This window comes from Labeo rohita, chromosome 5 (assembly GCF_022985175.1).
Source record: "Labeo rohita strain BAU-BD-2019 chromosome 5, IGBB_LRoh.1.0, whole genome shotgun sequence".
Classification (NCBI taxonomy): Eukaryota; Metazoa; Chordata; class Actinopteri; order Cypriniformes; family Cyprinidae; genus Labeo; species Labeo rohita.
In genome coordinates this window covers 46,708,112-46,725,678 of record NC_066873.1, presented here as the reverse complement: position 1 = coordinate 46,725,678, position 17,567 = coordinate 46,708,112, and the positions used below count along the sequence as shown (strand labels likewise).

Here is a 17,567-nt window from a genome sequence, read left to right as displayed (position 1 = left end):
TAATTCCATTGTGGAAACAGGCTTCCATTCAGCTAATGAACATGCACAAAAATGGTAAACAATTATCAAACTCATTTCACAAATAATTACAAAGTAACGGCAAGCAACACACTGAATTAAAGAAGTTCACTTCCAGAACTAAAATTTACAGATAATGTAGTCACCCCCTTGTCATCCAAGATGTTCATGTCTTTCTTTCTTCAGTCGATAAGAAATTATGTTTCTTGAGGTAAAAAAATTCAGCAATTATCTCCATATAATGGACTTCAACGGTGGCCAGAGTTTGAACTTCCAAAATGTAGTTTAAATGCGGCTGAGGAAGCAGGGTCTTATCTAGAAAAGATCGGTCAAATTGACAATCCATATGCTTTTTAACCTCAAACGCTCGTCTTGCCTAAGTCTGTGTGAACTCTGGTTCAATACGGTCAAGACAGTAACTTCAGAATCATCCTACATCGCTGCAGAAGTACCGACCCACTGTTTACAAAGTGAACATGCAAAGAAGATCAAACACGCTTTACAAAAAAAAAATGGTAAAACAGCGATATAGGACGATTTTAATGTTGAAGAAGAAAACGAGACGGGAGTTTTTCAACATACCCGAACTGTATTGACCCGGATTTATATAAATTGTCAATTTGTTTCAAAAATGACCAATCGTTTCACTAGATAAGACCCTTCTTTCTCAGCTGGGATCATTTAGAGCCTTTGAAGCTGCATTTAAACTACATTTTGGAAACTCAAAATCGGGGCACCAATGAAGTCCATTATATGGAGAAAAATCCTATAATGTTTTTCTAAAAAAACATAATTTCTTTTCGACTGAAGAAAGAAAGACATGAACATCTTGGATGAAAAGGGGGTGAACACATTATCTGTAAATTTTTGTTATAGAAGCGGACTGCTCCTTTAAATGTAAAATTGCCATGAATTTACTATGAATAATTATGTAAAAATGACTATGAAACCACACTGACTAAACGCACACGTACAGCCCGTACGGCATCATAACTGAACACACTCCTGTCCGTCAGAGCCCGTGACACACTAACACCAGATTAACACGCCGTTTGGTTCAGTTAACACCTCTCTGATACTCATGTATTAGCACATTAAGAGGAACAATAGTGGCTGTAATTACTCACACACGCATGCTAATGGAGGGCGACGCACAAACGAATCCCTGAGTGCCTGTCAAAGACCGCAGGACACAACAATAGCAGAGAATGATGGCCATTAGAGAGCTTTAACTGGAGCAAAACCACTGAGATACACAACATCAACACGACACACAAAGAAAATACCAAGGTCAAATATATCTATAGAAACATTTCACTTGACATCTGGATCATTTAACAAATGACTGAGAGCAGCGCAGAATGTGCAGTATGAAGGGATGATGACAGTCATTTAAAGGGGTCATCGGATGGCCATCTTCCGCAAGTTGATATGATTCTTTAGGCTCTTAATGAGAAGTCTATAACATACTTTGGTGTAAAACACCCTTTTTACCATGTCAAAATCAGCCCTTTTTAGTGGGAGCCGTTCTGTTGCATGTACCTTTAAACGCTAATGAGCTCTGCTCGCCCCGCCCCTCTCTACTGTGGGCTAATGAGCCGTAATGTTTACATTAGCCATGAAACTTTCTAACCCTAACATTATTAAGAAAGGCGATTTATACTCACTTCTGCTGTAGATGAAGCTGGATCATGAATTATTTGCACAAAAATAGATGCATTTATGTAGATCAGCAGGTGCATTTCCTTCAAAAATGAAAGTAACATTTAATCCTCTGCATGTTCAGCGGCTCAGATGTCGACTGCTGTGATCATTATTACATCCAACAACAGAACACCTCAGTCAGTCAAACGAAGACATTCTTGTCTTCCTGTGTGGATTTTTATCATAATAACGTGGTTATGTACAAACACTGGCAACACATATTTATGTTCAGAAAACATGTAAAAGTGAGTTTTGCATCCAATGACCCCTTTAAATGAATACAAAATACATTTAAAAATGTTAAATGTATAAAATAAAACAACAGAAAATATACAGTTAATAAAAAAACAAAAAAAAAAACAAAAACAAAACAAAACAAAACAAATATATATATATATATATATATATATATATAAAATCAAAAATCAGTTAATAAAATATAAAAAGGAAAAGACAAAATATAAAAATAATAATAATAATAATAATAAATTAAAAAGAAAAAATATACAAATTTAAAAAAAAATTCTACACAAGGAGGGACTTACATTTGAAATCTTTTGTAATAAGCAGGCCTGTGTTATTAGCTCTAAACTTAAAGATTCTAGAGAGGTGCAAACAGATTGCTAATTCTAAATAAAGAACTACACCTTTAGGCTACGTTTATACAACAACGATGTAGTCAAAAACAGGAACGTTTTTCTTTTGCGTTTTTAAAAACTTTTGCGTACACGACAACGCTTTCAAAACCATTCACATTTACACATATCCACGAAAACTGACAAAAGCGCTGTATTGTGTATGTCAGGCCAGTAGTTGTCAGGCTGTTTGTTCAACCTTTTGAAATCGACACGTGCTGTGCATGTCTGCAAACCTCTACGTCAAAAAACTACTACTTTGAAACCTGTTTTCAAAATTAGGCGTTTTCACTCCCCAAAATTCCGCCGTCGTGTAAACGAACGGGCAAAACGCAAAAATGTTTCCAGTTCTGGGCTAAAAATGTTGTCGTGTAAACGGGCCCTTAAAATAGCACACAGCAATGCATGTTCTGTTTACCGCGGGTAATTAGAGTAAGTAGTAAAGTAGGGACAGGAGCCTCTCTGAGGCTGATCAATGATTTCGCCCGAGGGCTGGATCTGTGAAGCCCGTTCCAGAGTTCCCGCGTGAGCGCAAGTTAAAACCTCCGAACAAGTTTCTGAGGAAAGACGCCTCGGGCCGTTCGACAACGTGAGATCTACTCTAATCTAAATCCAGACAGAGACAGAAGATAGAGACAGAGACAGACAGACGCTCGAGCTGCCGGCTCATGTCACAGCTCTCATGAGAAGATTAGCAGAACTAATGAGTTTTGTGGAGTTTGTTATTGATCCGGATACAGACACCAGCGAGGAATGAGCTGCATCTGATACCCGTGTGTTTGGTCAACAGCGGCGAGGAAACCCAGCACTCGAGTCCCGATCTGATCTGATCTGGACGATGTTTGTGAGAATAAAACGCAGGAGTGCAGCTGTGTGTCGCTCTCTTCATCTGCCAGATGATCGTCTCTCTCTCTTCTGATAGTGACAGATGATGTTCAGTCTGATCCAGCACTGACACACAGACAAAAACAGCCCCAAGATTTCCCACCTCAGTCAAGATGATCAATCTGAGCAGGTAGAGTTTCCCAGCTGGACGAAGGTAAAACAATCCGGCGTGCGTCAAACTCCCAATAAACACGAGCGTGTGAGTATTCGCTGAGTGGAAACAAATGAGAAACACCTGCTGCTGAAGAACGAACGAGAGACGCGGTCCAGTGAAATACAGCTGCTGACAGACACTGTAAAAAATCCTCTGATTTCCATTAGGAAAATCCTGCTACTTCACACTGGAGTAAATCGTGTAACGACTCTACAGTAAAAACTCCTTCGTCTGAAAATAAACCCCACACGCAAATGAGAAAAGCAGAGATGTTTTTACTGCGGAAACTTCAAGACTAAAACACACTGAGCCAGCAAAATACAACAGCGCCAATGAGTTTCTAAAACATATTGAAACAAAGAGACCAAAATGACACCAATGGATCCTCTGCAGTGAATGGGTGCCGTCAGAATGAGAGTCCAAACAGCTGATAAAAAAAAAACAGAGTCCATAATCCAAAAAAGTCCATCTCCTGTTGTCAAAATTCAGCCCCATATTTGTTTAGAGCTGTTTTGGCTTGTTAATGGTGCTTGATCTGTGCAGATTTCTCTCCTGATTCAGACCAGACCACCTTTTCACTGGAGGAAACGTTAATATGTATTATGGATTCGTATTTGAGGTAAAAACGTCTTAATGATGGATTTGTTTCAGTTTTTGTCTTCTTCTGTCTGTGGATTACTTGTGGATTATTGGGATGTTTTTATCAGCTGACGGCACCCATTCACATCCATTGGGGAGACAGTGATGTGAGATTACACAAATCTGATGAACAAACAAACTCATCTTCATCTGGGATGGCCTGAGGTTGAGCACATGTTCGTTATTCCTTCAACACTTATTTTCCTGCCGTGCACAGCACAGTTTACTGTGCAGTTACTAAAATAAACCATGTCTGAAGTATAGATCTGAGCTCCAGCAGCATGCAGATGAATCTTAATCACAGTAATCAACATATCTATATGAATGTGATTGTGTTGTGTGTTTGCTCTCTAAACACTTCATTCATCCGAACTGCACGGACTCTGAAATCATTTCAGCAACAGTTTTTCTGAATGCATCCTGAAGAAAGTGCACCGTAACCAACCGCGTGTCGCACACAATCAGATTTTTTTGGTGTACATGAGCAGCAGAAATGGTCAGCTGTTTCATTTTGGCTTCTCTCTAGAATGTGAAGCTGAAACAGTTCTCAGCGCCCTGTCTGAGATTGGCGTTTATCGCTCCTGTCATCCTGTGAGAGCGTCAGAGAGCAGCGCCGGTTCTGCGTGAGACTCATCACACGCTCAGCTGCTGCTGACGGTTTGTGTTTGAGCAGCTGATGACCGCAGGACGCTCCCATCGTTCCGTGACTCATCTGTGATTGCGGCGCTGCGAGGCGGCAGATTTAAATGTGCCATTTAAGGGGCCCCATCTGTACAAACACCATTTATCATTACTGGCCGTGTTTTTGAAATCCAGCGCGATTTGGCAGCGAGATTATTTTCTCAAAGCTTTAAAGTTATGTTTAACGCCACAAAGTGGTAAACATTAAAAACACCAGAGGAATTCGAGGCTGAGGCGCGTTAAAGGCGCCAGAAGTTATTAAAGGATTTGGCCGCTTCTTACAATTCCTGATTTTGTCCGAGCGGGACGATCTCGACATCCAAGGAGAACCTAAAAATCCAATCATCTGTCTGATCTGAATCAACGCTAAACTAACTTAAGCTGAATTATGACAGTACAGTCTGATACAGCAGAATCTGAACTCATTATTGATTTTGACGTGTATACATACACAGTCAAACCAAAAATTTTTCCAAAAATTTCATTATATTTTTGATATTTTTTTACTAGTGGGTGCAGGACACTATAGTTCATGTGTGTAAGTGAGGAGAGCAAAATAAAGTAACTGCGAATTTTTTTACCCAAAAATTCTTCATACAGTGGACTACCAGTAAAACTGATAAGCAATTTAGGACCAAAAATTATTCGGACACTTTGACCTGACCATGTTTAATGCGAGCTTTTTACTCCACAGACTGAACAAAATGAAGCATTGCTTGGTAATTGGTCAACAAAGTATTGATAGTTTAGTGATAGTGTAAATATTGTCATACTAACAGTTGATATATATATAATAGAATTTTTATAGATATGTTTCCCTTATCATACAATCTCCATATTTCTCATGATAGTCATTTACCACTAATGGGGAAGGAAATACTTTCCTCATGTTTGTTAGATGTTGATAATGAATGTAAACAGAAGTTGTTTAACAATTATACTCCACAGAACAGCTAGTTTTATGAATTTAGTTTTATTTTTTCTTAAATTAAAGTTGTAACGCTGCTTCGATAATCTGTATTGTATAAAGAAATATATCAAGTATAAAATATCTTTTCTATTTTATTTTTTTCTGGATTCTGTGGTTTATGATTTTACACAAATTTGTCATCTCTATAAATTATATTATGGTTATAATTTTATAAGTTATATAAAAAATATATTATTTTGAGAAGTACATTTTGGTGCACAGTAGTAATAAATTTGTCGTAATTTCTTCGAGTTAAACCGGACATTTATTTTGTCAAATTGTGGTGAAGATCTGAGTCTCAGTGTGTTTGACAGTGGTTAGTAAACGCTGTAAAACTACTGAAGTGACTCTCACAGAGCTCATGTGTTCATATATTGAGACGCAGACGCTGAAAACGCTGAGTGTGAACACGCAGACTTATTACAGACACACACTTAACTTCTGCTAACTGCTGTTAGATTCATTCATATCCAGCAAAAATGTCCAGAGATTCATCCACGTTCATTTTATCATGTTCTTGATATGACGTCCAGCCCTAATTCTGTTATTTTCCTGTGGAATCTGAAATAACCCTGACCTGACAGTCTCTCAGAGCCCAGCGCTCGTCCTCGGCCCATTGCACACAGTGAAACTCCAGCGTTTGAGGAGGCGTTCAGCTCAACTAAACTAATGCAAGCGTCACATTCCTGCAGATTCCCACCAGAGTCCGTCATCGTACGGCCATTACTCACGGCGGCGCAAACATTCCGCCACACGTTGGACGCCGAGCTGCTGTCTATCGGGCCGGACGTCTGACAGAGCGACGCGGAGCCGTATCTTGTGCGCGATGATCAGGATAAGCCAATCAAAGCCGCGGCTCACCGTGAGGTCTGATCATGAAAGCCCAGCCTCGTCACAGCTCTGATGGGATTTCGGCTGAACGTCTGAAGACGCCTTGAGCTCCTGCACATGCAGGGATTTCATTCAGGGATTGAGGAGCTTAGCAAAGACAGAGAAATAGGATGATCTTCAGGCTCCATTCATGTGGATTCTCCTGTTCATTCAGTTTAAAGAGTGATTCGTTTGCCTGACGCTTCATACGGGAGACCACAGCAGCAGCGTCACTGACGTACAGTATAGTGGCCAAACCTCTTTATATAAACGGGTTTATTGTAAGTATATTGCACAGTTGTGCTCAGAGTGTAAAACTAATGTATGCACTCAAGTGTCTGATTTGTAATAACACAATTAAACATGACAAACTGTGTCATGATGGGCAAAAGTTCTGCTGTATCAGAAACAAGGGAGAGACAGACAAACATCAATAAATGATTATATATAATGTGTGCATTTCGATTTTTGTTTTTCTGCTTTATTTTTTGTAGTAAAACAAAACCCAAACTCCATGATAAGCCATAGTTTGCAAATAAATTTGTCAATTAAATACTTTGACAGTGTTTTCTTCTTCCCAATATACTTTGATCTTGTAGGGTCATTTAAAACAAATATTGAGAAATGTCCTCACCAGGTGTCTCATTTGGACACTACTGTATTACAAAAATCTACAAAAATCACAAAAATCTACAAAATAATATCACACTGAAGTGACTGGAGCTGAATAACGACACGACGGTCTATAAATCAGATTTTGGATTGTCTCATATTTGATGAACGATGGCTGATTCTGTTATTTTACTGTTTATTAATGTAAAGCTGCTTTGAAACACTGTTTTGTATAAAGCGTTAGAAAATTAAATGACTTCTTGGCAAAAATACACAATATTATGTCATTTGCATGACATTGTGCATTTTCCTCCCATAATGACACTATTATTTGAACTGAATTCAGTTTGCAACTGAAGAACTTTGCAACACTGACTGAATCAACACTGAACTGAATTGATCTGAATAATGACTCAACTGCCTTCTGTAGAGCTGCTTTGCAGCTGAAATTGAGATTATTGATGAATTTTGCAGCAGTAACACTGTTATTTTCTTGTTTATCTCTGTGAAGCTGCTTTGAAGTAACTCTGTTTTATTGAATAATCAATCTCTTACAGACGGCAGGATGAATGTGATTGAGTAGCGCTGCTGTACGGCTGCGAGCGTCCGCTGAAATTGTCCGGCGTAATCCCTTTAGTTCCGTACGGCATTAGCTCAAACTCCAGCCGCCGCGACACGATTCCCTGCGTCTGCCGCTCTGAAGGACTGCGGTAATTGCGGGGCTCTGATAGAGCGACGGCCGTCTGACTTCAACAAGGGGGTTTTGAGTCGGATTCAGACGCCGACCATTACGCTCAAATCACTTTTAATAACACGAGACACTCCGAGAGCAGAACGTTTGTACAGCTGACGCACACTCAGGCCTGAACGTTACAGATTTTCCTTCACACTCATTCGACAGAAACGCAACGAATGCAAACTGAGCACTGAGACGGCAGTGGAGACTACTCTAAGAAATCTTACAAAGCCTTGAACAGAGGCTGAAAACCATACTAAAAGTGCAGATACCCTACAGTGAAAATTACTCCACTGCACGTTACAAGTCACCAATTCCAAAACAACTTGAGTAAAAGTCTTAGAGTATCTGATTTTAACAGTACTTGAGTATTTTACTTATACTAAATAAAGAGACATGCCAGTGAAAAACTGTAATGTTGTGGAGAAGCTGCGGAAAACAGGCAGAGGCAAGGATCGATGTACAGGTATTTCATGGAAAAACTAAAACAAACAAAAAACGCAACAGAACAGAATGACAGGCAAACTGACAAACATTACATTCAACAATTCACAAAGAACTAAAGAAATACTAGGGCTATATATGCACAGAGACTAACAAGCTAAACAGGATAAGATACAAACTGACTACAAACACCACGCGAGACAGGAAGTGCCATAAAAGTAAAAAACAAGGCACAGAGAACATGTAACACAAACAATAAAGAGCTGATGTGTGAGGAGAGCAGTCCCGTTTGTTTTCTAAAACCAAAATAAAATGGAACACCTTAAAATTGCAAATAATAGTAATAATGGTGATAATAATAATAATAAAAGAATAAAATTAAACAGTCAAAGTCTTCTTGTACCTGATGTGCTGGTTTCGGCCTCATTGTAAGCTGCAGTCCCGTCCTTACATATAAAACACTTGTGATTCACAACTACTTTCTAAGGAACTCACAGTCATGTAAAATAGCCTTGTAGACAAGTTTGTGTGAAACACACTAAATATAATACTTTCAGTGCTCTGTAGTTGGCGATATCACATCTTTTGTAATAGAAAATAAACTCTTGCAGAAAAGTCAGGTGCTAAGCAAAATGTAATGTGTAACTGCAACACTTATTTCAAGTGTAGTGAAGTAGAGAGTAAAAGTTCTAGTAAAGAGTAAAATATCTTTAATACTCGGTAAAACTACAAAGTATCCAAAAAGATACTCAAGTACAGTAATGAGCTACATTTACTCCAACACTTTACACTTCTGCCTCTGAACACTATTGTACTTCATCAATGTCATTTGCTGTCATCGATGTTTCAGCATGATGTCGTTCTCTAGATTTCAGCATCAGCCATTAAAATCCCAAAACACTCTTTTTCTGATGAACAACAATCATCACAATCACTGCAGGGATGTGTTAGACATGCAATCAATGCAAAGTGCCCAAAAACTGCTGCTTATTAGGGTCTGAGCACCGGCGCTGCGAGGTCCCTCTTGGAATTGCTCTGTTTATTTTTACTTTATTATTTTTTTATTTATTCTTCTTCAAAAATATGGAATGATAAAGTAAGAAATAATAATAAACCTTGGTTGACGAAGGGTATATTGAAATCTTGTAAAAAGAAGAATAAGCTGTATCGGGATTTTGTAAAATATCGGACAGAAAATGCAGAAAAGAAATATAAAGCTTATAAAAATAAGTTAACTACTATAATGAGATGTGCAAAGAAAGATTATTATACAAATGTGTTGATGGAAAATAAAAGTAATATCAAAAGAATGTGGAATGTTTTGAGGGAGGTTATGGGCAGTAAAATTAATTATAGTCAGCCATTATATTTAATGAATGAACAGAATGTTGAGATAAGTGGTGAAAAAATGGCTGATGAATTTAATTCATTTTTTGTTAATGTTGGTCCGAATCTTGCTAAAACTATACCATTTTATAATGAAAATAAAAGTTGGACAGGTGAAAGTAGAGTTATGCAATCTTTTTTTTTTTGGATGAAGTTAGTGAGAGTGAAATTATTTCTACTGTCTCTAAATTAAAAAGTAAATGTTCATGTGATAGTGATGGTTTAGATATGTATATTGTTAAAGAAACTATATGTTGTATTATTAGACCGTTAAAATATATAATTAACTTGTCTTTTAATGCAGGTTCTTTTCCAGAAAAATGAAAGTGGCCAGAATTATTCCCCTTTTTAAATCTGGCGATAGGCATAGTCTCACAAATTATAGGCCTTTATCTTTGCTTTCTCAATTTTCAAAAATTTTGGAGAAGCTTTTCGTTAAAAAATTTGATTGTTTTCTTGAAAAATATTCTTTGATACACGATAATCAATTTGGGTTTAGAAGCACCCGCTCAACAGCTATGGCTTTGATGAAAATCACAGAGGACATTATTACAGAATTGGAGCATAAAAATTATACAGCTGGAGTTTTTATTGATCTTAAAAAGGCTTTTGATACTCTTGATCATGGTATATTGATATCTAAATTACAGACATATGGAATTAGAGGTGTAGTATTAAATTGGATTACTAGTTATTTAGAAAACAGACAACAATATGTAGAGTATATGGGATATGAATCTAAGTTGGAAATAATGCAGTGTGGAGTCCCCCAAGGCTCTGTGCTGGGGCCTAAGTTATTTATTTTATATATCAATGATCTCTGTGATGAATCGAAGATTTTACGTTTTGTTCTTTTTGCGGATGATACAAATTTTTTTGTATCGGGGAAGAACTTAAAAATATTACTTAAAACTATTGAACAGGAATTGATTGTACTTCAGAAATGGTTTAATAAAAATAAATTATCGTTAAATTTAAGTAAAACAAAATTTATGTTGTTTACAAATCAAAAATGCCCTGATAATGTTTGTTTGACTTTAAATGGAATAATTATTGAGAGAGTGTCAGAATTTAAGTTTTTAGGAGTATTCATTGATGAAAAATTTAAATGGAAGTCACACATAGCTTATGTAAGAAATAAAATTTGTAAAAATATTGCTGTTTTGAGTAAAGTAAAGTTTATGTTAAATTATAAGGCAATGAGAATCCTATATTGTTCGTTTATTTTGCCATATTTGATGTATTGTTTGGAGGTATGGGGTAATTCATATTTTACTAATTTAATGCCCTTATTTATTTTGCAAAAAAGGGCCATAAGAATAATTAATAGAGTTGCTCCAAGAGAACATACCACAAGATTGTTTTTGAGGTCAGGACTACTCAAATTGAGGGATTTGGTCTCTTTGCAAACTTTATTAGTAGTTTATAAAGCAAAATATTGTATGTTACCGGATGGATTGCAAACCCTTTTTACTGTGAATAGTGAGACAAGTAGAAGAAATAATGATTTTAAACAACCTTTTGCTGGAAATACTCTCAAACAAATGTGTGTCTCAGTTTCTGGTGTGAAAAGATGGAATTTATTGGAAAATGATCTAAAATGTTGTTCAGATATTTTTCGATTTAAATATAAGTATAAACAGAAGATATTTCAGTTGTATAGAGATGAGGGTTAATGTTGTTTTTGTTGTTGTTTTTCTTTTCTTTTTATCTTTTTTCTTTGTTGTCAGAATTATTATTATTGTAAAATTGTTGTTTTTGTTTGTTTAACGTTGTGTAAGTTAATTAATAATATTGGAAGGATTTTTCCTTTTCTCTTCATGTCTGTGAGGTCATCTAATTTAATTTGTAAATTTTATAATACTAGAATGGGGTAGGAGTTTATAAGATTTTTTTCTTCATCCTACTCCTGTTCTTTTTGTCATGGATTGTATTTTTGGTTGTGTTGTTGGATTGTTGTGGTATTTTGTGTTGTATGACCATGAAAAGAGAATAAATAAATGAAATGAAATGAAATGAAAATTAATCACATTTTTGAGGGTCTAAACATGCTCAAAGTCATGAAACTTTGCACATGCATCAAAACTGGCGAAAACTTCTGTCTCATATAGGTTTCAGAAGTGGGTGTGGCAAAATGGCTCGGTAGCGCCACCTGTTCACCTTTAACGAAGTGCCCCTCCCGCTACGTTTCACATACATGCACGGAAATCGGTGCACACGTGTAACGCACCAGTACCTACAAAAAAAGTCTCTTGGAGCGAAACCCAACAGGAAGCCGGTTCTTTTTAATCTGAATCTGTTTTCACTCCGCTGAGGACGGACGCTCAGGTCATTCACACAGAACGTGTCTTTGCATTCGGCTGTTTTCTATGTGAACGAGCACTAGATGATCTCACCTCACATGTTTTTAAATGCATGCGTTGTGTGTGAACGGCCCTAACGTGATAAAAGTGCACTTTTGTACAACAAACAACAGCACAGTTTGATGGCCACACTGTTTCTGTTTTTGCTACACTAGTGCTCAAAAGTTTGGATTAATTAAAATTGTTTGAATTTTTTGAAGGAAGTCTCACCAAGGCTGCATTTATTTGATCAAAAATGCAGTGCAATAGTATTACAATTTAAAATAGTTGCTTTCAATGTGAATATCTGTTAAAATGTAATCAATTGCTGTGATCGAAGCTAAATTTTCAGCATCATTACTCCAAAACGGCATATGAGAATGATTTCTGAAGGATCATGTGACACTGAAGACTGGAGTAATGATGCTGAAAATTCAGCTGCGCATCACAGAAATAAATTATATTTTAACTGATATTCACATAGAAAACAGCTGTTTTAAATTGTAATACTGTTTCAGTATTTTTACTGTATTTTTGATCAAATAATTGCATCCTTGGTGAGCAGAAGTGAATTCTTTCAGAAACATTAAAATCATAATTTTATCAACTCCATATCAGCACCAAATAAGCAATGAATCTACTGACCTGAGAGAAGTTGAGTCCGTTCAGAGGATGGCACTGCTCCTCCACCTTCTCCACGGCTCCCGTTTTCTTCTTCATCCTCTCGGCTTCCTGCGCGAGATACAGATCCAGTACGGGAACGCCGCGTGTCTTGATGTCAGCCTCCGTCAGCGAGTTCACCATCAGCATGACCCAGACGGGCCGCTTGCGCTCCCAGTTTCCCGCGATGGCGTTGAACAGGTAGTCGGCGTACAGGCCTTTGCCCCTCTGGTCCGGCGTCATCCAGGACGGCAGCATGAGCTTGACGTACTCCAGGTGTCTCTTGAGCCGTCGGTATATGTCTTTGGGCAGCACGTCCTGCAGGTTCTCGCCCTGCGGCAGCAGCTGGCAGCTGGTCAGCGCCGAGATGGTGTAGGGGTCCGTCAGGTCCAGCTCGAAGTACACGATGTTGCTCTCCTGGAAGGCCTTTTTGGAGTTCTCGGGGATGAAGTCCCACACGCGCGTGTACGGGACGTGAATGGTGCCGTAGAAGTACGAGGGCGGGTCTCGCTTTATCGTCCACAGGAAGGAGTTGAGCTCGCTTTGCTGAGGAAAGAATGAGATGGTTTCAGAGGTTTGGGCTTTTCAAAGGCTGATGCTGAAATATGCACAAAACCAGTCTTAAAGGAGAAGTCCACTTCCAGAACAACAGTTTACAGATAATGTAGTCACCCCCTTGTCATCCAAGATGTTCATGTCTTTCTTCAGTCGTAAATAAATTATGTTTTTTGAGGAAAACATTTCAGCATTTTTCTCCATATAATGGACTGATATGGTGCCCCGATTCTGAACTTCCAAAATGTAGTTTAAATGCAGCTTCAAACGATCAAAAATGTGGTTGTAAACGATCCCGGCCGAGGAAGAAGGGTCTTATCTAGTGAAATGATTGGTTATTTTCATAAAAATAATACAATTTAAATACTTTTTAATGTCAAACGCTCGTCTTGTCTCACTCTGTCTGGACTGTTTTTGTTCTGGTTCATGTCAGTTAGTGTGTGTCGAAAAACTCCCATCTCATGTTCTCCCTCAACTTCAAAATCGTCCTGTATCACTGTTTTACCTTTTTTGTTAAGGGTGTTTGATCTTCTTTGGATGTTCACTTTGCAAACACTGTGTCTGTTCTTCTGCAGCGATGTAGGATGATTCTGAAATGATTTTTGAAGTTGAGGGAGAAAATACAGGCAGAGTGAGACAAGACGAGCGTTTGACATTAAAAAGTATATAAATTGTATTATTTTTATGAAAATAACTGATCGTTTCGCTAGATAAGACCCTTCTTCCTCAGCTGGGATCGTTTACAACCACATTTGTGATCGTTTGAAGCTGCATTTAAACTGTATTTTGGAAGTTCAAAATCGGGGCACCATATCAGTCCATTATATGGAGAAAAATGCTGAAATGTTTTCCTCAAAAAACATAATTTCTTTACGACTGAAGAAAGAAAGACATGAACCTTTTGGATGACAAGGGGATGAGTACATTATCTGTGAATTGTTGTTACGGAAGTGGACTTCTCCTTTAAGTATCACGGGTATATTTGTAGCAATACCCAAAAATACATTGTATGGGTCAAAATGATCGATTTTTTTTTTATGTCAAAAATCATTAGGATATTAAGTAAAGATCATGTTCCACAAACATATTTTGTAAATTTGACAACTTTAGAGGCGATTTTCTCACAATTTCTTTTTTTCAAATAGTTGTATCTCAGCCAAATATTGTCCTAACAAACCATACACCAATGAAAAGCTTATTTATTGAACTTTCAGATGATGTATAAATCTCTATAAACATATATATATAATGATGAAACATTAATGACGACAATAAAACACACTGGCGGTCAAAAGTTTGATGTTTCTCTGTCTCTTGTGTTCACCAAGGCTTCAAAAATATTCAAAATTGATCAAAAATACAGTAAAAATCGAAAATATTATTACAATTTAAAATAGCGATTTTCTGTGTGAATATGTGTTAAACTGTAATTTATTTCTGTGATGCGCAGCTGAATTTTTAGCATCATTACTCCAGTCTTCAGTGTCACATGATCCTTCAGAAATCATTCTAATATGCTGATTTGAATAGCACTTGTTATTGACCAATAACCTCAAAATGTCCAAATATTGGCCAGTATATGTCTCTCTAACCCAACATAATGTGTTGTTTATTCTGTCAGATTAATGAGATGAAGATGTGCAGCTGTGAAACACTTGTAAACATTTAACAGACTCTTGAAGCTCATAAAGTTTCATAATGATGTTGTAAGACACTCAAATCAATCGCAGACTCTTTCTGAATGCTGGATTCATGCAAACACCGACCGCACCGTCTGTCAGAGCTTTCAGCAGAACCAGTGTAGGAAATCACTGAAGAGCTGATGTTTATTCACAAGCTGGTAATGCCTTCAATGGACAGTTAATATCTAATTAGTGCCTGGCATAAGCGTCGGTGGCAATACACGTCCGGACCGACGGCCCTTCAGGACTTGCTTTGACGGTCTGACACTCCAGAAACAAGTTTCAACATTGTGTTGAGTAAAGAGACAGAATGCATTAAATAAAAGCATAGTTTATACTAAATATAACAGTGTCAACTAAAGCAGAAGCATTGTGTTTTATGTTCAACAAAGTGAGCCTATAAAACTCCATTGATGTCTGTGAAAATATGACTGTTTTGTAAGAGTTGAGAGCTCTTATCTTCCATTCACACACTGTGATTTCAATCCATTTAGTGCAAACGACACACATTTTACCCAAAGAGCCGGTTACGTGTCAGATCCAGTGTTTATACTCCATTATCACACATGCGTGTTCCATATGAAAGAGCTGCTGCCACTTCATAACTTCTGACATTAAGAGTCATTATTGGTTCTACATTAAACCAGTTCATGTCATGCAACTGCAACTTTTACGCACACATATATTCGTATTTCCACTGTGAAAGTTCACGAGCCGGGATTCGATTGATAATATCTGCTCTGAGGAAGTGATTTGTAACTTTTGTAAGAAGGAAAAGCCCTTACTTCGGCGTTGAGGTCGCAGCTGGTCTCTCTGAGGTTGTGCTGGTTTGCTCTCACCATCATTATCAAGCAGGTTTGGAGAAAAGCGCCCCAACTAACCACCATCACCATCATCATCTCAGTCCTCTGATGAATCTTCACCAAACTCGACTCTTCTTCACTGACAATCCAAACATTCCACGAGAGTGAAGGAAATCCCAGAAAAGTCCACAGTGATGCTGAAGTCAACCATCCTGGAGAAGAGCTGGACTGAGCCAGAAACGCTCGAGGAGCAACTTCTAATCCATGGTGGTGGTGTTAGTTAAACTCCAGCTCCATGTGAGCAGATGCAGTCTGTCATGAAGCTCACGTTCCAGTGTTCACTTCACACACATCCCGACCACATGCGCTCAAACTGCTGAGAAACTCTGACGAGTGTAGTTTAGCGCTCGAGTTTCTCCTCAAACACGCGAATGAGTCGCTTCAGTCCGAGCACTCGCTTTCTCTGCGGCTTCTGACTCTCATTCCAGCTCAACAAGTTCCGAGCGCGCTCGCGTGTGCGTGTGCGTGTGTGTGTGTGTGTGTGTGTGTTAGAGGGGGCTTCACCTTCCCCCAGCCCCTCAGTCTCCCCCACTCTGAGTAAATAATGAGATTTGAGCATCTCAGATCCCCGCGGAACTCCTGTGCGCTCACGAGTCTGTCACACACACACACACACACACACACACACAAAATAATCAGAGACAGAAAAAAACAACCTGCAATAAATGTAAGACTTTCACCGCGTCATTCTGTTACACTGATGAACTCTGGTTGATCGATCTAATGACATTCGTCACTTCTGTTGTTGAATGTCGGGCTAGTTATGATTTCACACGGAAACACTGGACTTCATCCTGAATGCATAACCCAGAAATCATTGAAAGAAAAATGTTTGCATATTTAGAATTGAATTTGGTTTGTTTTTGAAACTTTTTCCCATTGAGGACCAGGAAAGGTGTGAAGTTTTCTGTTGTGTATTAAAACACTTCACTATGAAACCTCAAACTCACTCAGTCTCATGTTTTAATATTTTAAACCAGTTTTTTAGTAGCACTGAAGGACTGTTATAGTTGTTATGAATATTTTAAACTATTATTATTATTTCAAAATTTTCCCATTTCCATTTGAAAGATCAAGTGTCATTTTAAGTCTTCTTTTTTAAATAAATAGACCTAGTCTGTATTTTTATTACATTTATTTCAGTTTTAGTTATTTTGGTTAAAGTGACATGAGAATTGTAGCTGAAATAAAAGGTTTTATATATTGTATTTCACTTAATGTTTATTTTATTTGAAGTAAAAAAATATGGTGGAATGTGATTTTCATAAAGGTTTTATTTATTCATTTGTAAAACTGTCAACTTTTGTTCAACTTTAATGCTCTGAGAGACGCAAATATGACTGGAGATGATGATGATGATGATGGTTTTACTGGTTGGATTTTGTGCAGATGATGTATTACTGTACATTTTATTTGCATTATGCTCTTATGTACTATGAATGCAGGTGACTGAGGAGCTCCTGTACGTGTGTGTGTGTGTGATGAGATGAGGTGTGTGTTTGTTTTGTTGGCAATGGCGTTTCACATTCAGAGCTTTCATAGTTAACATCAGCATGACTTAAAGTAATCCTGATGAACGTTTGTCTCTTCTAATATATTTGTGCAAAGATTCACATCTGTCACATTAAGAGCCACAAAGAACAACAGCATGTAAACATGTTGATTTTTTTGAAACTGTATGTTAACATCATCATCTGCATGAAATCAGCGAGAGCAGCTCTTGTCAAACTG

The 17,567-nt window shown here is 37.7% G+C and overlaps 1 protein-coding gene across 2 annotated transcripts in view; it reads right to left on the bottom strand.

Moving 5' to 3' along the window:
* The window catches only part of trabd2a (TraB domain containing 2A), a 55,129-nt gene extending 38,858 nt beyond the window's left edge, over positions 1–16,271 (bottom strand). For both annotated transcript variants that reach the window (XM_051109791.1, XM_051109792.1), the window contains exons 1-2: positions 15,759–16,271; positions 12,722–13,282 (exon numbers count right to left, since the gene is read on the bottom strand). In XM_051109791.1, the coding sequence (XP_050965748.1) occupies positions 12,722–13,282; positions 15,759–15,872 (675 nt within the window). In that variant the 5' untranslated portion in view covers positions 15,873–16,271. The remainder of the gene's footprint in view (positions 1–12,721; positions 13,283–15,758) is intronic.
* Between the last annotated feature and the right edge of the window lie 1,296 nt (positions 16,272–17,567).